At 52.2% G+C, this 22,343-nt stretch overlaps 1 protein-coding gene across 1 annotated transcript; it reads right to left on the bottom strand.

Annotated features, from left to right (window-relative positions):
• Positions 1-2,797: 2,797 nt before the first annotated feature.
• SYNDIG1L (synapse differentiation inducing 1 like) lies at positions 2,798-20,706 on the bottom strand. Its single transcript, XM_073800245.1, has 5 exons — positions 20,206-20,706; positions 6,365-6,541; positions 5,665-6,167; positions 4,675-4,815; positions 2,798-4,536 (listed from the first exon to the last, which is right to left on the bottom strand). The coding sequence occupies exons 3-5, from the start codon at positions 6,085-6,087 to the stop codon at positions 4,378-4,380; spliced, it is 723 nt and encodes a 240-aa protein (XP_073656346.1). The 5' UTR covers positions 6,088-6,167; positions 6,365-6,541; positions 20,206-20,706; the 3' UTR covers positions 2,798-4,377.
• Between the last annotated feature and the right edge of the window lie 1,637 nt (positions 20,707-22,343).

Here is a 22,343-nt window from a genome sequence, read left to right as displayed (position 1 = left end):
CATTTCCACTATCAAAAGAATTCCTTTCATTCAGAGTGGGTGGCAGGTCACTGTTCTCACTTGGCCCAGCGTCCCAAGGCCCCTGGCCTGCCACCTGAGGGTCCCCCTCCTCCCCCTGCCCTTGGGTACAGTGAAGGGAGGCTTCCTCCCCGCAGCTCCTTTCCACAAGCATTTTAGCCCACCTGCCCTGAACCACTGGCTCCTGTTTCCTTTGTGTTGCCCCTCTCAGCCATCCTCCCTCCCCTGCACAGGGCCTGTTGGGCCCCCATCCTCCTATCCCCCCTCCCCCAGGTGATGACCTTTCCAATCTCATTCTGCCTGGCCTTTGGAGGAGAAAGTTGAGGTGGGGTTGCAGGGCTGGGTTAGGGGGAGCAGGTACACTTTAAGGGCAGTTGGTGGGGGAGACCCCGGATTTCTGGTAAACGGCCCCTTCTCTGCCGGCTGCCCTGACTTCCCTGTGCAGCAATTTCGGTTTCTATTTTAGACAATTTGAGTTGTTTGCTTCCCTGCCTTCCTGCTGGGCGTTTATAGTGACGAAAATAATTGGTAATATTTGCACAGATGTGCCGGCACTGCAGCTCATCGTGGGCACCTATACCCAGGGGACCCTCCCTGCCCCCAGCTTCTCTGCCAGCCTGAGGAACCAGCCGGAAGTGGGGTAACTGCAAGCCCCCTGCTTCCCAGGAGCCTCAGGCAGTGAGACACAGGCAGAGCTGGGAAGCAGGAGGCCTAAAGTGCCCCAGGCATGCCCGGAGGCTCAGCGTGACAGGGGAGGGGGCCCTGACAGAGTGGCAGGGACTGATGGGGTGAGCCCAGGCTCCACAGAATGGGCCCTTCCAAGGGGGCTGGGAGCGAAGTCCCTAGGGGCTACATTTCTGATTCCATTTTCTTCTGCAGAGCCTGAATTTGCAGCTGAGGGAAGGGGATGGGGTGAGGAAGGTGGGTGGCAGGACCAGGGTTGAACATAGGAAACCGTTCGGCGGCTTCTTTGTCTCCAGGCCTGGTGCAGCGTTCTGCAGGGCTGGGAAGGAGGTGGGAGCTGTCAGGGCTGTGAGGCAGCCTGCCCAGCCCGAGCAGGGCCTGGACTGGAGTCCGCGCTGCCTGCTGCCCAGGCCGGGGCCCAGTGGGACTGAGTAGAGGGACACTGCAGACCAGACGGGGCCGGGGTCTCCTGCTTCACCCCTGGCATGTGTGCGTGCCGTATGTGTGGACACGCGAGTGTGGGCACGAAGCATTTGTGCCTGTGTGGGCTGTGCCTGTGTGCGCGCGTGCACAACGGAGTGTGCAGCTGCGTGCCTGCGCCTGTGTGTATGTGTGAGTACACACATGCTGTGTGTATAGGTGCACGTGTGCGTGCATGTCTGTGTTTTGGTTTGGGTTCCCCTGGGGCCCTCTGAGACAAGGGTTCGATCCTAGGTAGTTTATTGGGAGCTGATCCCAGGAAGCGCAGCGGGGGAGTAAGGAAGAAGATGGGGACAGGAAGGCAGCCAGCGAGGGACGTGCTCTAAGCCAATTGCCACTGCAGGCGACTGAAGCTCAGTCCTGCTGGGGAGCCCTGAGAGCGTGGAGAATACGACTAGTGTCCTCCCTTCCGGATGCCAGGAAATCTGGGGTTATTTGTCCACTGGCTTCCATCCGTCAGTGGTTGAAGTCACTTTCGGCTTCTCCTGCCTGTGGGCCCAGTATCGCAGAGTCCCCAGGAAGCGGCCCTCGTCGTGGGGAGGCAAATGCCGAAGGGATCTCGGTGGCACCGCCGGGTCTGCTGCCGCTTGGTGGGTGCGGCGGGCGCGGTGATGTGCTGCTCGGGACCCCGCAGGAATGATGGGCTTAGTCCTCCAGCTGCTGCAGGTGCTGTCAGCAATCAGCCTTCAGGGCACACCCCGCTTAGGGGGCAGCTCCAGCTGAAGAGATCTGCCTCGCCTGAGAGTCACAGCCCTTTTCTGGGTGGCCCACATCCAATGACTGATTGATAAGCAGATATAAAGGCCTGGCCCTTCGTCCTACCTTGGGTCAACTCTGAAGGGCATCCTGGATCCAGACCCCACCTTGGGTTGGCCCAGCATCGCAGCCTGGCCTCCCCGCCGTTCGGATCGGCCTTCCTCAAATGTTATCCCAAGAGCATCTCCTAATGCTCATACGTCATGCGCTAATCTCCGTCTCAGGGGTGCCCAGCCTGTGCAACATGTGTGTCCACAGCTGTGTCTTGCAAGTAGGCACATGTGGGTGCGAGTGTGCCAGCGCCCTCAGTCCAGGCAGGTTCCTGGGGGCCTGGGACCGAGAGCATTTGGTGCTGAGGCTGTGGTCCGAGGCAGACAGAGATGGTTTCCTCCCCATACCACCCGTGAACAACCCCCATAAGGGAGGTATGAGGGACTCTAGAGAGGGCATTAGCAGAATGGGGCTCCTTGGTGACCCCGTACCTTGTGTCCACCCTTGATAGCTCCAGGCAGCTCAGTGGAGCCTCAGTCACCCTGGCTCGCATCCCTTCCACCTGATCTCCAAGGCCTTCGAGTCTAGAAGGGATTTTTCTTCAGCATGGACCTTGCCTTATCTCGCAGAGTCAAATGCACGCCATCACCCTGCATCCAGGCTACTCTGAGCAGAGAAGTCCTCCAAGCCAGAGTGCCTTCCCCTTCTCCTAAGGCCCGGATGTGGGCATGTGCTCTCAAGAACATGCTGCTAGGGACCAGGAGCAGTAGGCTTGGGGATGGAGGTCAGTCTTGGGGAAGAAATGGACGCAGGCAAAGGTGGAGGCAGGCGAGGACAGTAAGAGGCCCAGAGGGCACCAGGTGTTACAGAAATGTTTATTACAAGGATAATTATATACAATAATGGGACATTAAAACTGCTGATCCTGGGCCTGTGAGACTTCAGGGGATGCAGGGAATGGAGGGCTGGGTAACGCCTGGGATTAGGGGAGATGGTGGGACAAGTTGGTGGATTCATAGCCCCAAGCTCTGGATGGGGGACGGGAATGACCAGGTCCACAGATTGTGCACAGTGAGGTCCACAGCCTGAACTCTGAAAGGCCTGCCCTCACAGTGTGCTCCTCCTGCCTGTCTGGATGTCTCTAGAATTCTGGAGGATTCCTAGAGGTTGAGGGCGTTACGAGCAGCTCTGAGCCGGGGGGCCAGTGAAGAAGCTCCAAGGCTGACCGGGGGTCCAGCATTCAGAGGTGGGAAAACATTACTGGCCTTTGAGACACAGGCCTGACCTTCCCCTTCCTTGAGTTGGTGGAGCCCTCAGTTTGGCTCCAGCCTGGATGTTCTAGGCATAATCCAAACAGCTCTGAACCCCCCTTGGGAGGCTCCTGCCACATCCCTGCCCAGGAATACTAAGGGTCACCCCTTAGTATCCCTTAGATACATTCTCTTCATCTATCTAGACCTTGCTCACCTCCTCTAGGAAGCCTTCCTGGGCTGCTCAGCTGCCATGCCAGGCCTGTGTCCCTCCTCTCATCTCACTCACTACTCAGGGTCTCCTCGTTATGCTCCCACAGGGCTGGATCTAGGGTCCTGTGCTCAGTGGCTGCTGGGCTCATGGCACTCTCTCTCTCTGTCTACCTGGGATGGTGCCAGCTCAGAGCCCCCCGGGAGGAGCCTAGAAAAGGATGTTGGGGGAACAGGGGCAACACTATTCCAGGGCCCTCCAGGCTTTGTGTCATCTCATCTGCCTTTCGTTCCTGCACAGAGACGCTGCAAGAACCTGCCCTCAGCACAGAGTTTATACGCCCGAGATGTCCCTTCTCTGCCTAGAATCGACACTGTCTTACAAGCCCACAGGAGAGGTAAGCACCCTCCAGAACCCGAAAGACCAAGGGGTCCCTATGTCTCTATGTACTTCCCTCTCGGCTGGCTGAGGTCTGGGCATCATGAGGCAGAGAGTGGAGTTGGGGAAAGTCAGGGTGTCCCAGGTGGAGATGCCTGTGGGCTGCAAGGACTGGGTCAGCTCCTCTTCTCCCCAGGCATCCCCTTCCCTCCCTGTAATCTGTTCTTTCTCTGTGGAGAGGTTAACAGAGTCGGGTAGTGGGTTGCTTGCAGGGCAGGAGACCCTTTAGGAAATAAGCAGAATGGGGAGAGCTCCCAGCTAGAGGGAGGTCCTGCCTGGATGGCCAGGTGGGCAGCCCTACCCTCTGCTGCTTCCCAACATAGCCTGGGCTGGAGAGTGATGCTCCCAGCCCTGCTTTAGGCTGGTTGCAATAGGCAGGAAGAAGTGAAGGTTGAACCCCTCAGGTTGCAGCCTGGGAGGCCTCCTCCCAATAAGCTAGGCTCATGAGCTGTCTCCAGGGGCCAGGACTTCCCAGAGAGTCTGCTACCCCAAGCCCCCCTGCCTCCTCAGGTCGATCAGGGGAGTCAGGACGCCAGGACTTCTTGGCCACTAGCTGTGGCCATTCTGGGACATGTAAGCTGCCAGGGCTACCACCACGGCCACATAGAGACCAGCCCCGATGGCGATGGAGAGCGTGGCCAGGAATAGGGCCCGGCGGGAGGTGGTGCTAGCCAGGCGGAAGTCCCCCTTGGAGATGGCCTTGCTGGTCTAGGGAGAGAGAGGCGCTGATGAAAGGGAGCATCCCCACGCCCAGCAAAACAGCCCCAGCCCGCCAGGCCCTGACCCCAGGCCCCCCAGAGGAGCGGGGTGGCCAGAGCAGGAGCCCTGGGCCCCACGGGCTCTTACCCCCTGGGAGAAGTAGAAGGCAGCTATGCCCAGTGGCCAGAAGCAGCAGAGCATGGAGAAGATAGTGAGACCCAGGTGGTCCCTGGGAGGCAGCGTAAGGAAGTTGTCTTCGCTTTCACTCTCTGTCGAGGTTGCATCACTCTGCAAAACATGAGTGGGCTCTTGTGACCTGGCCCAGGATCACCCATTGGCAGTGATGTGGGGCAACGGGAAGACCATCTGTTGTTAGTGGGAGTGTGGGCTGGGCTCGGTACTCTCCACCAAAAGCTTTGACAGTGAATGGCCCAGTGATTCCACCCTTAGGAATTTATCACTAGGAAAGAATACAAATATACACGTACCGGAATGTTCATCACAGGATAGTAATTGGGAAAGATCAGAAACAATCTCAACACCCAATGACCAGGAGATTGGGTTAGTAATTGATGCAAGAATCTACAACGGGATACCATGTAACCCTTAAAAATCACCTTGTAGAAAATATTAGATTACGTGGAGCAAAACTGAAATTTGTTGCTTAAAGAGGACTATAACAACAACAGCAAAATGGTAATTATGTGAGGTGAAGGATGTGTTAACTAACCTTATTGTGGTAAACATTTTGTAACACGTACATGAATCAAATTATACACCTTAAACAATGTTATATACCAATTATCTCTCGATTGAGCTAGAAAAAAAACAAGAACAAAAAGTGCTATTAAAAAATTAAATATTCATAACCCTTAAAAATTGTGAATCGCTAGGTTGTACACCTACTTACATAATATTGTAAATCAACTGTTGTTCAATAAAAAAGAGACCCTAATGCAGTTAATCTTAAAAAAATTAAATAGCCCAAGCTAGTGTTTCTCCAAGTGTAGATAGCACCCGTGTCAGAAGTGCCTTTTTTTTGGTAACATACAGATTCCTGGACCCCAAGCCAGGCCTACAGAATCTCAGCACCTGGAGGTGAGCCCAAGAATCTGCATTTTAAACACACATACTCACCTCCTCCTCCTCCTCCTCCTGGTCGTCCTCTTGGCCTTGGAGCTCCTCTTGAACCCCGTAGGACACAGTCTGGATGGCGACATCCTCTTCCGCTTGGCCAGGTTCTGTGGACCGCGCCGTAGGCCCAGCGGGGGGCTCCCTGCTCTCTGTGAAGCTGGTTTCGCAGCTGTCTGCCCTGGGCTCCTTGAGCTTGTCCCTCCCTAGGAGGCAGTTGGGCCTGTACCAGGCCTCCACGGCCAGCTGCAGGGATCCTGGGTCCAGGAGCTGGTGGGCGTGAGCAGGCCCAGCACCACCCAGGAGGTAGGAGTAGATCTTCTCCCGGCATGGCCAGGCGGGAGAAGCCTCGGGGTAGGGGTAGGGGCCATGGAGGTGTGCGGGGTTCTGAGGCAGCAGTGGGTTCTGTAGCTCACTCAGACTCTCCATGGTTCTGGGGGCAGCTCTGGGGAGGAGAGCCCCAGAGCCCCAGGACTTGGTGGCCAGCTGAGCAGTCCTCAGAGAGCCTGCTGGGAGAGCAAGACAGACACCGAGGCCGGCATTCTGGGTGCAGGACCGGAAGTGGTGAAGAGCACAGACTCTGCAGTCTGACTTGCTCTAGACCCTGCCTGTACCACCGGCCAGCCGCAGGACCTTGAGTTGGCCACTCAACTCCTCAGAATCTCCGTTTCTTTGTCTGCAGATTAGGGATAGCGGCAGTACTTACCTCATAGAGTTGGTTCATTCATCTATCCATTCAACACACAGTTACTGAGCATCAGCGATGGCCAGGCACTGGAGAGATGCTGGGGATGCGATGGTGAGAAGGACGGGAAGCGGGGAGAGGAAGAAAGATGCACACTTTGTCTTCCAGAGCTTACAACTGGTGGAGAAAACGCCTGCCCTGAAGGAGAAGTACAGCAGAGGGTGTGAGAATGTACGATGGATAGAACTGACACAGAGGCGCAGGGGAGGCTTTTGAACTGAGATCTGAAGGAAGAAGATGAGCTGACAAGGTGAGGGGAGGGGGGACACGTTTCACGGAGAGGCCGAATAAAGGATGGTAGGCAAGGGAGCTGAGAGAAGGCTGGTGTGGCTCAGAGTACAGAGAAAGGTGTGAGATGGAGTGCAGGCCCAGACCGTGCAACCCCGTTTAGGCCTAAGGGGCCTTCAGGGATCTTGGCAGGGGTGATAGGATGAGATTTGGGTCCTGAAGCCTTCCTTGTGGCTGTGTGTGTGGGGCGGCTCGGACTGACTGTGATACCAGTAGGAGGCTTTGCCATGGCTTCAGGTAAGTTGAGGACAACTGGGACTCAACGGTGAGGAGATGGAGAAAAGGGGGCCGGCCTTGGGAGATACTGACAGGACTTGGAGGCAGGTGGGATGTTGGGTTGCCAGAGGATTTGTTCTAGGGTTGGTGGGACCACCGTTAGCTCAGAGCTCGCTACATGCCATGTGCTCACAGAGGTCAGTTCTTCCTGAGGAAGGATGCTTCTCCCCAGGTATGGTCTTAGGGGGATGCACCTTAGGCTAACCTCCCTTATAAGGCAAATTGTGGGATCTGGGGCAGGGCTTCCTGGGTGCTAAGGTATGGACTTGCACATCCCAGTTGGAAATGCAGACGCCCTCAGGGCTGCCTCTTCCTCTTTCAGCCAGCCCTGAGCACCTACTGTGCATTTGGGAAGGGCGCATAGTGGGTGCTCAGGACTGGCTGAAGGAGAAAAAGGCAACTTTCGAGTGGGTCTACAGCAAATCCATACACACTGTGGGGTGTGGCAGGTAGAAGTGGGGTCTGGAGAGAGAGGAGGGGCGTGCCAGGTGGCCTCAGGGGGCTTGCTGTCTCCCTCCCAGGCACATCATGAAGCTGGTGGGGGCCAGGGTCATGTCTTGCCCTGGATTTATAAACTGGAGGTTGGAGACTCAGTCCTGGCCCTGACACTTTGGGCAAATTTTCATGCCCTTCTGAGTTTCCTCACCTGTACAGTGCAGGTGATAATCCCTGCCCACCACACGAGGTTGTTTTGAGGATCCAAAGAGATGGCCGATATGCAAGTATGTTGTATATTATAAGTGGGAGGGGCTGCTATGCTCATTTCTGGGCTTTAGAACTTGTCTTCACCCCCATCTCTGGCCAGGGACTTTTTTGGCCTTCTGGCTGGTGCTCTGCTAATGGTAAAGGGTGAGATATTTTTGCCCTCCGGACTGGGTTTATCTTCCCCAGTCCTATTCCCTACCAAGAATTCACAGCCAAAGCCTTGCAAAGGCCATTTCTTCTGCCCCAAGAGAAGTGGCTGGATTCTAGAAAGCTGGTTCTTGGGGAGTGTTAAAGACAGAGCATGGCCCCAGAAATAATGCCCAGGGAATGGGACAGAGCGAGGGGAGGAAGAAGGCCAGGCGAGATTGGGGGAGGGCAGTGAGGGAGTGTCCGTGGGAGGCCAGGCTCTCCTGGCTGGGTTGCTATGAGGGCAGAGGGTGGGCTATTGCCTGCCTCGGGGCAGAGGGTCAAGGAGAGACTGCCCCTGGCTCAGAGGCTCTGAGAGCCTGAGAATTGAGGCCTTGGAGCTGGGGTTCCAAGAATGTCTAACAGAGAATCCTGGAGGGGCGCAAAGAAGAGCATGTGATCCAGGTGCCCAGCTCTTCACCCAGGGAGGACACAAATGGTGCTGGAGACACTGGACTGCTACGTGCCTGGAGGGCCTGTGGGTGCATTAACCAGCTGTGGCAGAAGTTTCTCCACATACAGGGACTGGGGAAGGGGGGGAGCTTAGGTCACTACTTTCGGGGCTGCTCACAAATGCAGGGGCCTCACTACTTCTCTCTCCTTCCTCTCCAGAGGGCAAACATGCAGGGGGGGAGCCCTTGGACTGTAGTGATGTGGAAGGGCTCCTTCCTGCTGGTGGGGAGCTGGGCACCTAAGGCAGAGGCCTCACAGGGCCACGCTTACGCCTGGGCTCCTTGGGGCATATTCCCAGCAGGTCTAGTCTCTCTAACCCCCAAGGGCAGCTTCAGAGCCCCCGTCACAGCCCGCCTCCACCAGCAGATGTGACCCACAGATGTGGAGCCAAAGGACATGTGACCACAGGCACATGTACTCAGTTAGGTACGCTGAGTTTCCATTCCTGCTCCGCCCCCATTAGCATTTTGACCTGGCACAGTTACAGTCAGTTTCTCCATCTGTAACAAGAGGGGTTGGATTAAACAGCCGTTGATGTGATGGTGGCACTAATATACCGTGATCCCATAGCCTCAAGGAGCCCCTCAGAAGTGAAATCCCCCCACTCCCTATCTTCTTCAATAGTCAGGAAGAGGTGAGCACACTCAGCACCCAGTGAGTGCAGTTTTCACCGTCCCCACTACGGCCCCTCCAGCAGGTTGAGGGAGGCAAAGGAAAGGCAACACGTCTATTTGCCAAATGGGCCGTGGAGCCAAGGAGTTATTGCCCAGCTTCCCACTCCCCCTGGGCTGCCCCCGTCCCGGCCCTGCCCCTGCTCACCTCGCCCACCCTCTGCGCTTCCATCCATGTGGGCCTTTCTGAGGGAGTAGGGCTGGGGAGACCAACCCTAGGGCCCTCGGAACAGATTAATGCGTCATATTCGCCCCTGCCCCGTGCTCTGCCTCACCAAGAGGCCAAGCTCTAATCCCCCAGAAGCAAAGGAGGGATACTTGTGTCCAGGAATCAGGCCCTGGAGCTCTGAAGACCATAGGGGCATTTGCAGGGTGCTTGTCCAGGGCAGGCAGGAGTGGTTGTGTCCCAGCTCACCCCCCTGTTCCTACCAGCCACCCTCTCTTGGTCAAAGTACACCCAGCTGAGCCTCGGAAACCCAAGCCACATAGCCTCGCCTGGATCACTGCCCTCCAACCCCCCAACACACACATGCTCTGATGGCGCCTTTAGGCAGAACTTCTCAGCACTTCACGCACAAACATGAAGCGTGCATTCACCCCGGGTTTTCCACAGTAGGGACAAACTGGAAGCCACCTGAACGTCTGACATTTGGGGACAAGTTAAGTAAATTATGGTGCAACAGCACAGCAGTACAAGGCCTTCAAACAGGTTTGCAAAGAGGAATAACGTGAGAAAGTGCTCTCTGCAGATTCAGCGAGAAGGGAGAAAAGAACACCGTATGTGCACGTAATCGCAACTCTGCCAAAATGTCAACGGTGATTATCTCCAGGGGTGGGAGCACAGGTGCTTCTCATTTTTTTTTTCTTTTGACACCATGTTTTTTCTGTTTTCCACATGCATTTTTTTACGATGAGCACGCACTACTTCTAAACCAGGCAAAAATTAATGGATTTCTTCTGAGCCAAATTATCTAAAATCAGTTTAAAACCTCCCCAGGCTGGGGCATTCCTTCTGAGTTTGGGGGCTGAGCACAGCATGAAAACCTGCCCCCCGCTCCCCCCAGTATGCACAGAGAGGCACGTCACACACACACGCACATACATGCACGCACGCAAGTGCATACTCACACCCGCACCTCCACCAAGTCAGGGGCTGCAGTACCCGCTCACAGCCAAGCCACGGGTCACGGTTCTCTAACAGGTCATGTTCTTTCCATAACCTGCTAGGGCCACACAGGAGTTCACTGAGCTGACCCTGGGGACCCAGCACCGAGTCCTGGCCAGCAGGGGGTGGTGGCTGGGCTCCAGGCCCAGCCTTCTCTGCCCTTGGCCTGACCTGACCTTTGGCCTGTTGCTTAGGGCTGCCTCTCTCTCTCTGTTCCCTGGAATAAGGGACCAGCATTCAATGCAGAGCAATTTTCATCTCCACCTCTGCTGCCTGGTCTCACCTGGACTGCGTGTCCTTCCAAACTGTGTACGGTACTGTGTACATGCACACTTGCTGGTGAACATGTTCCTCTGTGTGTGTGTGTGTGTTTGTGTGTGCACATGTGCATGCACACGTGTGCACTCAGCTCCAGAGGAAAACATGAGATGTCTGGGATTCTGAATGAAAGAAGATTGCTCCAAACGTGTGGTCATGGCTGGAGGTCTGGGCCCCGCAAGAGGAGAGGGAGAGAGGTGCGTCTGTGAAGCCACAGTCCCTGGCTTGTTTCCTTTTGAGCTGAGAAGTGAACTGGGCCCTAAGGTTTTCCATGCCCTGATTTGGGGAAGGAGAGCACAATGACACCTCCCAGACTAGGGACAGGAAACCATCCAGGAATCCACTGGAGTCCAAATACAGCCTCCCACGGGAGTCTGATTGCACTGGAGTCCAGTCATACAGTGTGACAGTAGTTTATCTATAAAATGTATGGAAAGGGTAGAAGGAGTGGAAGGGGTTGATTTTTAACAGCTCAGCTCAACATGACCCTGGGATTCTACTGGGAGAAGAAGAAGAACTTACTTATTGAGCTTTTTGCAACGTGCCAGGAACTGAACTGTTCTAAACGCTCATTTTGACTCTATAATTCTAGTGGGAGAATAACAATAGGACAGAGGGCTTCCTTTCCAGCAGTTGCAGACTAACTTGTGTCACACCAAACCAGCCAATGACAGCTAGAAAAGCTAGGGGAAAATATGAAGGCATTGAAGAATCACCGAGGGAGCATGAACTTGAGGGGTCAAGGTGCCAAGATTCCACAGAAGGGAGAAACATGGTAGTGATTACATGACTGCAGGTATTTCACAGAACTCACTGAATTGTACACCTGAAATGAGTGACTATTATTGTATGTATATTATACCTCAAAGCTGATATTTTTAAAAAGACAAAGACTAAATTTTTAAAACAACACAATGCAAACTACATGCTACTAATAATCAATGTACCCTAAATATAGAAATACAAAAAAATTCAAATTTAAAGGCTGAAATAATAACACCTCAACACTTACTAAATTCTTACTGTGTTCCAGGCACTGTTCCAAATGTGATGTATTATCTCATTTAATCCTTACAGTAACTCTATGAATCATTATCTCCATTTTACAGATAAAGACATTGAGGCATAAGAAAGTTATAAATGCCCACAGGCACACAGCTGGTGAGTGGTGAGCTGGGCATGGACCCTGGAAGTCTGACTCAAGAGTGACTGTGCTCTGGTGTCATCACATGTCAGCTGCCGTCTATTGAGTGCTTGCTGTGTTTGAACACCATGCCAAGTACTTCAAATGCAGTATCTCATTGAATCCATCCCCTTTCACATGGGTGGGGAGGATGCGACTCAGAGAGGTTAAATAGGCTTTCTGAGAACACACAGCTGGAGAGTGACAGAGCCCCATTTGACCCAGGCCTGTCTGATCAGAGCTCATGCTGGCCTGAACAGCATCAAGTTCAGGATTAGTTGTGGGCGTCCGGCTTAGAGGAAGTGTTTTTCATGCACTGCCTGGTGGGCTCTGAAATGTCTGGGAAGAGGCACCATGAATACTGTTAAAAAGAGACCACAGGAGCAGTGGTTAAGAATCCGCCTGCCAGTGCAGGGGACATGGGTTCGAGCCCTGGTCCGGGAAGATCCCACATGCCGCGGAGCAACTAAGCCCGTGTGCCACAACTACTGAGCCTGTGCTCTAGAGCCCGCAAGCCACAATTACTAAAGCCCGCGCGCCTAGAGCCCGTGCTCCACAACAAGAGAAGCCACCGCAATGAGAAGCCAGTGCACTGCAACAAAGAGTAGCCCCTGCTCACCACAACTAGAGAAAGCCCGCGAGCAGCAACAAAGAACCAACACGACCATAAATAAATAAATAAATAAATAAAAGAGAGAGACCACAGGGACAGTGTGATGTGGGACCAGGAGGATGGGGACAGTCCTCATCAGAAGCCTGTAAAATTATAACAGCTACTATTTACTGCGTCCTCACACGAGCCCCGTGTTTCACACACTTTATCTCAAAACTGTACAATTCATGAAATTGGCTATTATTATTTCTCATTTTTCAGATGAGGAAACTGAGGCTCAGAAAAGTTAAGTAACTTGCCCAAGATTAAACAGTGACAGACCCTGGATTTGAACCTAGGTTTAACTGAGTCCAAATCCTGGCCTTTCATTTACTACACATTTCCGAGAGCCTACCCGTGTGTAGAGGGTTGTGATAGATGGTGTGGGTGTCAGAATGGTGAAGACTTGGTCTTGAACGGATTAAAACCAGGGCCTTCGTGAAGGGAATGGGAAATGGGAGCTTTAAGAAAAGATTAAGAGATTTGTGGTGATTTAGCAGCCCAGAGATGGCTGCCTAGATAACTTTAAGGTCTGGATTCAAATAAATACAGAGTTTTTGTGAGGGAGCTCAACCTCTGACCACTATCTCTCAGTGCAGCAAGAGAGATTGCTTCTAAGCTGTAAGATAAAAGCCAGAACTTCCTAGCAGGGCAGAAGATTAAATAGAAATGATTACAATCCAGGGAAGAGGTGCTGTCTTTAAGAACAGGTGCTAGACTATCTTCCAGGCAGACAGTATGTAAACCGTTCTGTAAACTGCGAAGTGCTGTGACTTCGGTGGCTGTTTGCAGGTGGCTTACGGCTGGATTTGATGATTTCTGGCCTGTAAGCAAGAGAGCCCCCAGGCCAGCTTTGGAGTCATGGTTGCAGCTTGTTGCATCTCACAGTAAAGAGAGCAAGAGTCGGGGGTCAGGGTTAGGTTGGAAGGCAGCAGAGTTGAGGGAAAATGGGGAATTCAGCTTTCTTTGCTTCAGCTGCCTCCTCAGGAAGCTTATGCAATGGATTATCCTTTCTCTCTCCTCTGTCTTCAAAGGCTCCAAACTCCTGATCCTTCCTGTTGGCACTTAAACATATTGCTGTTCCCCTGGCTTAAAAAAGTGATAACTGTAAAACCCGACTGCCAATCCTTTCCTCCCATCGAGAGGCAGGGGTCTATGTCCCTCCTGTCTAATCTGAGTGGGCTTGGGACTGCTTCCACCACAGAGCCCAGCAAAAGTGATGCTATGAGACTTCAGAGGCCGGGTTATAAAAGGCCATGCAGCCTTCACCTTGTTCGCTAGACTACTCACTCTTGGGACCCTGAGCTGCTGTGGATTACTCTGAGGCCGTCATGCTGGAGGGGCTGTGTGTGTAATGCTCTGGTCGGTGAAGCCTGCTGAGCCCAGCTTTCTGGCCATCCCCAAGATGCCAGACATGAGTGAAGCCATCTTGGACTCTTCAAACCAGCCCATCTGTCCTCTGAATACCACAGGGTGACCTCTGTCCATGCCACATGGAGTGGTATAATCACATAGCTCAAACCTGCATGAATTTCTGACCCTAAACATTGTGAGATATAATAAAATGTCCATTGTTTTAGCCACTAAATTTTGGGGTAGTTAGGCAGGAATAGATAACTGGAACATCTGTCCTCAGTGCCACTTCCCCCCTTCAGCTCCTGTCCTCTCCCTCTCCTTCACTTCACAGCTGCACTGCTCAGAAGCATTGTCTCCGTGCACATCAGAATACTTCAGCTCTCAGCTCAGAAGTCACCTCCTTAGGGAGGTCACCCCTCCATCCTCAGCCTAGGTTTAGGTTGCCTGGTTATCTGCTCTCCAGGCTCCAGCTCTTCCTCTCCAAGAGCTTATCACAGTCTCCATATATGTGTGATTCCTTGATTAGTGTCTTTCTCCCTCACCAGAGCTCGTGAGCTTCAAGAGGGTGGGGAGTGTGTCTGTCCCTCATATTTGCAGCCCCTTTTCCGGCACAGAGTAGGCATTCCATAAACAGTTGATTTCATGAATGAGTGAATGAATTAGTGAATGAATGAGCTAGGTGTGCTGAGTCTCCTCCTTAAGAAAGTACTTTCCAGTACTGGGATGGGTGGAGCACATCTGGCTGGGGCACATTTAGTTCTGCACAACAAACATTTCTTAAGCAATTCAGACCAGTTCTTGGAATGCAAAAATAAACCAGAAGTGGTACCTGTTTTGAGGAGTAGTGGAGAATACAGACTAGCAAATACAAAGTTTCAATGCCATGGAGTAAGCTGTGCTAGCAGTCCATGGAGTATTATGTGTGACCTGATGTGGGACTCCTGTCTTGAGATGGGAGTGGATGTGATGGTGGGACCTCGGAAAAGGCTTTCACAGCAGGTGACACGTGAACTGAGTCTTGAAGAAAAAAATGAGTCATTAGGTAAGACAATGAGAGAAGAGCATTTCCAGCAGAGGAAACAGGACAGAGGCATGGGGTGGTGTTATAGAGGGGAAACCAGGTGGCTTGGTATTGATGGAATCAAGCAAGAGAGGTGGGAAGGCTTCCTATTCCTTGCAGAGAAGCTTTTTTCTTTGGGCAGTGGGGAGCCAATGATGGTTGTAGCAAGGAAGTGATACGGTCATACCCATGTTTTAGGCAGAGCACTCTGGGTGGCAGCAGAAAGGATTTGAAGAGTGTGAAAATGGAAGTCCTGTTAAGAGAATATTGTAAAAATGCAGACAGGAGAGGATGAGGATCTGAACCTGATCTATAGCAAAATGGATGGAGATGAAGGGTCATACCTGAGGAGTAGTTAGGAGGCTAAATGAATAGGACTTTGAGACTAACTATAAGTGAGGGAGAGGTAGGAGCAAGAATGACTCCCAGGTTCTGGGTTTTTTTTTGACTAAGTAGAAGGTGATGCCACCAACTTAGGCAAAAAATCTAGGGGGAAGCTGTTGGTTCAAGAAGGCAGCCTGAGCACAAATGACCACCTCTTCTCCCTCGTAAGTTTCCATGAAAATGACAGGACATATATTTTCAAAAGAATAAAATCACAACAAAACTGGAAAACAGAAAAGAATGATATCAGTGGATCAGAAGCACAGAGGAATTTCTAGGAGATAAAGAACAGATAAGATTCTCTGGTGAAGAAATCAGTACAGAGACACTCACAGTCCCAAACACCGGAAGTAAGAACCATTCCTGTTCAAAGGAGAGGCCTGTTAGGGAAACAAACTTACCCAGCTTCGGAGGATTATGGAAAACAGCTACATGAAAATAAAAGAGAAAGATTAAATAAACAAATAGAAAATTGACCCAATAAGATTCCCAAATCATTCAAGCTATAGAAAAGATATTAAAAATCTTTTTCAATTCATGTCCTTAGAAATATATAAGAGCACATTGCATCCATAAAAGAAAAACAGTCTGCTATGAAAAAGGAGCAAAGAACAAAGAAGTATTTTTGAAATTGAAAATAATTGTCTAAATTTTCAAAAATTCAGTGGAGAAGCTGGATAATAGAATGGTCACAGTTAAAGACTAACTTTTTTTGTTTGTTTTTTGTTTTGTTTTGCGGTACGCGGGCCTCTCACTGTTGTGGCCTCTCCCGTTGTGGAGCACAGGCTCCGGACGCGCAAGCTCAGCGGCCACGGCTCACGGGCCCAGCAGCTCCGCAGCATGTGGGATCTTCCCGGACGGGGACACGAACCCGTGTCCCCTGCATCGGCAGGCAGACTTTCAACCACTGCACCACCAGGGAAGCCCAAAGACTAACTTTTTAATGTAAAAGAAAAAGTTAATGAAATCTCCCAAGACATAGAGCAAAAAGACAAAAAGATGGAAGATATGCAAGTTAAGAGACATGGAAGAGAGTCCCAGGAGATCGAACATCCATCTAACAGGAGTGTCAGAAAGACAGAACAGAGACGCTGGAGGAGAAAAATAGTAAATAAAGAAGTAAAAGCAGAACGTGTTTCCTGAGCTGAAAAATAAAAAAGCATATTTAGATTGAAACGGGTCATCAAGTACCAAGCTGGAAAAATGAAACACACACACACACACACACACACACACACACACACACACACGCACGCAAATGGAAGAATACGTGTTTGAGTTTGGTTTTAAAGTGCCTTTGGGATATAAGAGTAGAAACTCCACCTGGCAATTGATGTATAGAGTTGAAGCCCTGGGTGCTGGTCAGGGCTGGAGAGAGATTTGAGAATGATTGAAGGACATGTGGAGAGTGAGGAGAAGAGGGCTGAGGGGGAAACCCAGGGAAGAGAGAGAAACAGCTGGAACACTTCTCAGCTCCAATGGGAAGCTTCTCAGTTGCTCTTTTCCCGGGAACATCAGTCCACCCTCTTTTTTATCCACTGCCACCCTGGGCTCCTATAGGCTGGACTGGCCTCTCCTTCAGAGCAAAAGCTGCTTGCCTGGGGGGTGGGTTTGTGGCTGAGAAAGGTGAAAATTGCTGGGAGAATTGGGTGGTGACACCACTACTCAAATTAGTCCATTTTCAGGTGGAAATCAGATCATTATTCTTGCTGAAACAACCTGTCTCTCCACTGAAGCAGCTCATTCTCAACCACTTAGAATCAAATAGTGCATCTAATGGTGGAAGATAACACATCTAGCACTGGGCCCTCACTCCCTGCTTGGTTTGCTTGGGGCAGGGTGGTAGGGGAGCTGCAGGAAGGAGGGAGAGAGAGTAAAGGAGGAGGCAAGAGAAGAGAGGACCTGGATACAAAGAGCAGGAATGAGATCAGTCCTTAGTGTCCCCTGGCTTGTAGCAGAGGGGGCCTTGCTCCAGGCAGGCTGTCCACCGAGCCCCTAAGAAGGGAAGGAGGTTGTAAAGTGCCAAAGGTTTAGAGATCTGGGATGTTTCTTCTTCCCAAATTGAAGCCTGTTCCTTCTGCTTTTTTCTCCCTGGAATGGTGTACTTTAGGGCTGGAAGTCCCTTGAGGACGCACAGATGAATTGGCTTTTTGAACCTGAAGGTAATTAATAACGTACAGATTTCTCCAGATACTCTCTGCCTCTGTCATTTTGTGTGTGCTACCAGGGGAAGGGGCCTGCATGTGAATATTTCAGTTTCAGTCTCTTTCTTCACACACACATACACACACACACACCATTTCTTAATGACCATGTCTCATTGATTTCTTCCTCTTCCTCAGATCTCCCTGCCACCCACGCCCCCTCCACCCCAAGCTCCAGATAACTGAGATCAACAAGTCACGTGCCAGGGTTGACTCTCTTCTTCCCTTTGAGGCCTTGTGAAGAGGGTCAGAATGGGAGCCTCGGTAGGGAGGGGGCTGGAGGGGAAGATAAGAAGTAGCCAGTGGGTAGTTTTCCTCGGCTGGGAGAGGAGCCAGATGTGTCTGCCTGGGTGACCAGAGGTGCCCTGCACCCTGACAGCTCTGGGGGTGGGAAGTCTATCCAGACAGCTGCAGAAGGAGGGGTGCTGTACTGTTCTAGTCCCCGCAGCAGGCCAGCGCCCTGACAGACCAGTCTCGCAGAAAATAAAGCCCCTTTCTATGCTTTCTGCTGCCACCGTTGCCGTCACTTAGTTATGAGGGTTAGTGACTGTCCATTAACTCCGGAGAGCTGAGAGCTGATTCTTGCTGCACCAACAGCTGGGAGCCAGAAAGTGCTGACATGGGGGAGGGGCTGATTCCCCCACCCTGGCTGGGCGTTTGCAGGGTAAGTCCGGGAGGTCACTGGCATGGCTTACTCAGCTCTACCCAAGTGCCAATTAGCTAAGGTTTTTCTGAACATCACCGGGCCTGCCGCAGTTGAGGAAAATTATTGTCAGAGAAGATCATTTTGTTTTTAAATTTAAAAACTCTCCCCAGGGATGGATCTTTCCAGACTGTGCCCGTCTCTAGTCTTCTTAGGAGGAGGAAGCAGCCCTCGGAGGAAATGGCCTAGGACTGGGTCCCTGGCCCTTGGCTACTCACAGTGATGTTCTGGGGGGAGTGCTTTCCTGGCCTCTTGGCTTGGAGGCAGGGACCCTCCCAGCTCAGCAACTGTACACCCTCATGACTTTCTCAGGGAAATAAGGAAGAGAGGGGAATCTGAAGAAAACACCAAAACGATATGTGGCCTTTTCTGGTTCCTTTGTTCCCTTCTACTCCATTAATAAAATCTAATTCTTTACTGAGAGGATATAACTTACTCTCCAAACCAGGTTAATAAAGCTGGTATTCTGTGTTCAAGGAGAACTGAGGGATTTGTGGCCTTGGCCCTCAGAGAGCCCCACAGAACATCAAGGCTTACAATCTTAAAATTCATCTAGCTCAACCCTCTTCTTTTACAGATGAGAAAACTGAAGCCCACAGAGGGGAAGGGAGCTGTCTGAGACAGTCAGTGGCAGATCTGGGACCAGAACACAGGGCTGTTGACTTCCAGTCAAATGCTTTTGTTCTGAGATATTTTAAAACTTCACTCTCTTATTTTACACCCAATTACTGAGTCCTTACTATCTTCCAGGTGCTATGGGGGAGGCGAGGTGTGGAGGAAAGCAAAGAGATGAAAACAACACAACCCTTGCCTTCAAGGAGCTGTTTCCCTAGATCTGTGATTCTTGGGAAAAAAACAAAACAAAACAAAACAAAACTGTGAGTCAGACTCTCACCCTATATTGTCTTCTATAGGTGATGATGGAAGAGGAGAAGGGGAGGGAACCCTTTGGGCTCCTCAAGATTTATAAGTTGAGCTTCACTTACTCTGGTGCCCCAGGAAGGCCAAGGACAAAGAAAGCCATGGCCGGGCTGGGAGAAAATGGGGTAAGGGTGGCAATGATCAGGTCTCCGCCAGCAGACCTGATTGGTGGATGGGGACAGTGACAGCAGCTCACACTTGTATGGTGGCATACAGTTGACAAGGCTTCAGTCATGGGCGTTGTTTCATTGACTCCTAAGGCAGTTCCCTGAGGTGAACAGAGCAGCTACCTTATCGCCACTTTAGGTATGAGGAAACTGAGGTTCAGAGAGCTCAGGTAACTGGCCTAAAGCCAGTAAGTGCCAGCGCCCAGCTAGGAACTCCTAGTTTAGTGCTCTTTCTACGATTGACAGTGGAGAAGTTGTGCTGGGTGGAGAGGATGGGGATAAAGCAGTGGTCAGCCACAGCGCGAGGCCAGTCTTCCTCTACGCAGTTTTATTTTGCTCACTACGTTCTGCCACTCAGAGAACTCTGCTCTGAAGAAATGGAAGCACTTTGCAGGCCTGAATGAGCTCATTCAGCATGCTCTTGCCAGAAAGAGGGAGGACTCCAAATGGAGGTCTGTCTAGGGTCACCAGTATTCAGTCACATAATAGAAAACTGGACTCAGGTTCCCCAGCTCTGCCCTCACACACCAAGCAGCGTGTTGCAAAACCAGCCTCCTTCCATGAGAGTCCAGAGGGCCACAGGAAAAAAACTGAGGTATCTTCTGGTACCTCCCTCCTCTGGAGAAATGGGCCTGGCCCATCCCTTGGTCCAAGGGCCGTTTGAGGGCAAAGAAATGTTGAGGCAGAGGGACCGGAGCCACCCGGTCACCCTTATGAACAGGCTTGGAGGAGGAGAGGGGAGATTAGTGAAGCTGGCTCAGATTTCCCTAGTGTCGCAGAGCCCTGGTGGGGACTGGGGTACCAGGAGTCCAAGAGACTCTCATCAGTTCCTTGTGAGCAGGGTGTCTCAGAGCTGCCCGAGGTCGGGGTCAAGGCCTGGCGGTGTAGGGTCAGGGTACCCAGGTGCATGGCTGGATCCCAGTCCCTCAGGCCCCTCCCAGCTTCTCCAGCCTGTAGGGGGAAGGGTAAGGATGGACTTGGCGCTATCTCGGGCCGCCAGCAGGAAGTCAGAGCCCCCATCGCTGAGAGGGGTCCCACTGCCCTCCCCAGCTCAATATCCCCTAGGCGCCTAGCTGTGCGCTCCCGCTGCGCCCCCAGACGGCTCCTTACCTGTCCCGCAGAGGGCAGTCCCACCTCCTCCGCGGGGCTTGGGGGGCCCGGCATGAGCCGGTGAGCGACGGCGCCCCCGCCTCGCGGCTTCGGTGAAGCTCCCAGAAGGTCGCCTCTGCTCCCGGCCCCGGGTCCCTGCCGCTGCTGCCGCCGCCGCCTCTTCAGCACCGCGGACAGCTTCCTCCCGCCACCCGCCGCCGCCGCCGCCGCAGCCCGCCCAGCCCGGCGCGGTCCCGGGAGCCCCGCATCCTGACTCGGCCCCGCCGCCGCCGCGCAGCCCTCAGCCCGGCCCGAGGCGGCTCCGCGCCGACTTGGGAGAGCAGCGAGGACGGTCCCCCGCCTCCCCGCCTCCCTCCGCCGCCGCCGCCGCCTCTCTCTCGCCTCCGTGCTCCGTGCTCCCTTCTACGCTCCGGAATCAGCCCACCAGGCACTCCGGACCTGCTCTGGGGCGGGGCGGTGCGGGGCGGGGCGGGAAGTCGGGGGAGCCTAGAGGAGGCAGCGGAGCGATGGGCGCGCAGCTGGAACTGGCGTCTCTGGTTCCTGGAGCCGAGCCCCCTTTCCCGGCCCTTTTCCTCACCCTACTTCCGCATTCCCCCAGAAGCGATGGGCGGTACTCCCATTTTGGAGCCCCTAGGCACCCAAGCCCGGAGTTTAAACATTGATCTGCCCTAAAAAGAAAAACAAGCAAACAAAAACCACTTATTGAGCACCTACTATGTACCCGACACTACGCCGGGTTTTAATGTTTTTAACCAATATTATCTTACATTTAATTTTCTTAACAACGCTATGAGGCTATATATATTTTTTTTTTTTTCCTTTTTCTATTTTACACATGAAGACGCCAGGCTCATAGAGATTAAATCTCTTAATTTAGAGATAACAGTGCTGTGCTGGGAAGTGCACAGGCTTTAACGACTGTGGGCCTGAGATTTGGTCCTAGGGTCTCTCTTGTTAACTATATAACTTTGAATAAGTTACTTAATTTCTCAAAGGCTTGAGTTTCTCCTTAGCAAAGTGGGGGAGCTGAATTACCTCATAGGGGTCATATGAGGACAAAGTGAGATGGCATGTGTGACACATTGGCCCCAAATAGGCCCTCAGTGGGTGAGTGTTCCGTCAGTTCTCCCAGAGTGGTACCTGATATCCTCAGATATCAGCCAGAGTTTCCGGTTGCTTTGTCTCCCTGACTGTGTTGCTCTTTATCACCACCCCCCACTCCCCCACCATCAGTTTCCATTTTTTAAGTACGGAGGTATCCTCATCTTGAGTGTTAGGAGTGGATGAGGCTATTTTTTTTTACAAGGTTGAGTCTCACCATAGTACCAGGAGGTTGGGAAAGGAGAGGAGTCTCATTTTCTGAAGGTAAATAGGGGCCTGCAAAGTAAACCCCAGAGCAAGCTGAAGCTGGGACTGGGGATGGAAGGAGGCACTGAGAACCAGGCTCTGGCAGTGGAAGTCCTCCCTCCCCCATCCAAAGATACCATAGCACACTGAATGGTGGTCTCTGGGACACTCCCACATGACATGGAGTATCTGGACCAGTTCCATTTAGCTCCTAGCATGCACTATAGGAGCCAAGAGCCCCCATCATGGAGCTTGGGTCTCCTTCTCTTCAGCGCTGGGCAGAGAACCCCCTAAGCCTTGTGGTCTGTCTCAGAGTTGATATTGGTGTTTAACCTGCTGGGTGTTGAATATATTCTTGCTTTTCTTGCCTCTGCCCCATCAGAGTGGAAGCCCCAAGACAGGCTCTTGGACCACTCAACCTGAGGCCCATATAGCATCTGTACAGACATCCCCCACCCCCACACAAGACACTGTCCCTTGAGTCTATGTGTCCTCTTGCACCTTTACTCCCCTCTGTCCTCCCTTTCACAGGGGATCATGGTCCCCTACTTGGCCTTTGCCTCCCTCTGCTTCTCCCCTCCCTACCCTGGCTTTGCTCCACATCTGGGTTGCATACCGAATTACTAATCAAAAGGATAATAAAAAAGCCAGTGAAGCAAAAGCTGCATATAAATTCTAAATACTAATGTTGATAATTATATGCTGTCGCCTGGAGGGAAAACTGAAGTGAGGCCATTGGTGTTGTGTCAAGGGCCCTGGTCTCTGGCCCACCAAGAGCCCTGAGTTCTAGT

The sequence above is a fragment of the Tursiops truncatus genome, chromosome 2 (assembly GCF_011762595.2).
Source record: "Tursiops truncatus isolate mTurTru1 chromosome 2, mTurTru1.mat.Y, whole genome shotgun sequence".
In the NCBI taxonomy this organism is placed as follows: domain Eukaryota; kingdom Metazoa; phylum Chordata; class Mammalia; order Artiodactyla; family Delphinidae; genus Tursiops; species Tursiops truncatus.
This window is presented reverse-complemented; position numbering and strand designations above follow the sequence as displayed.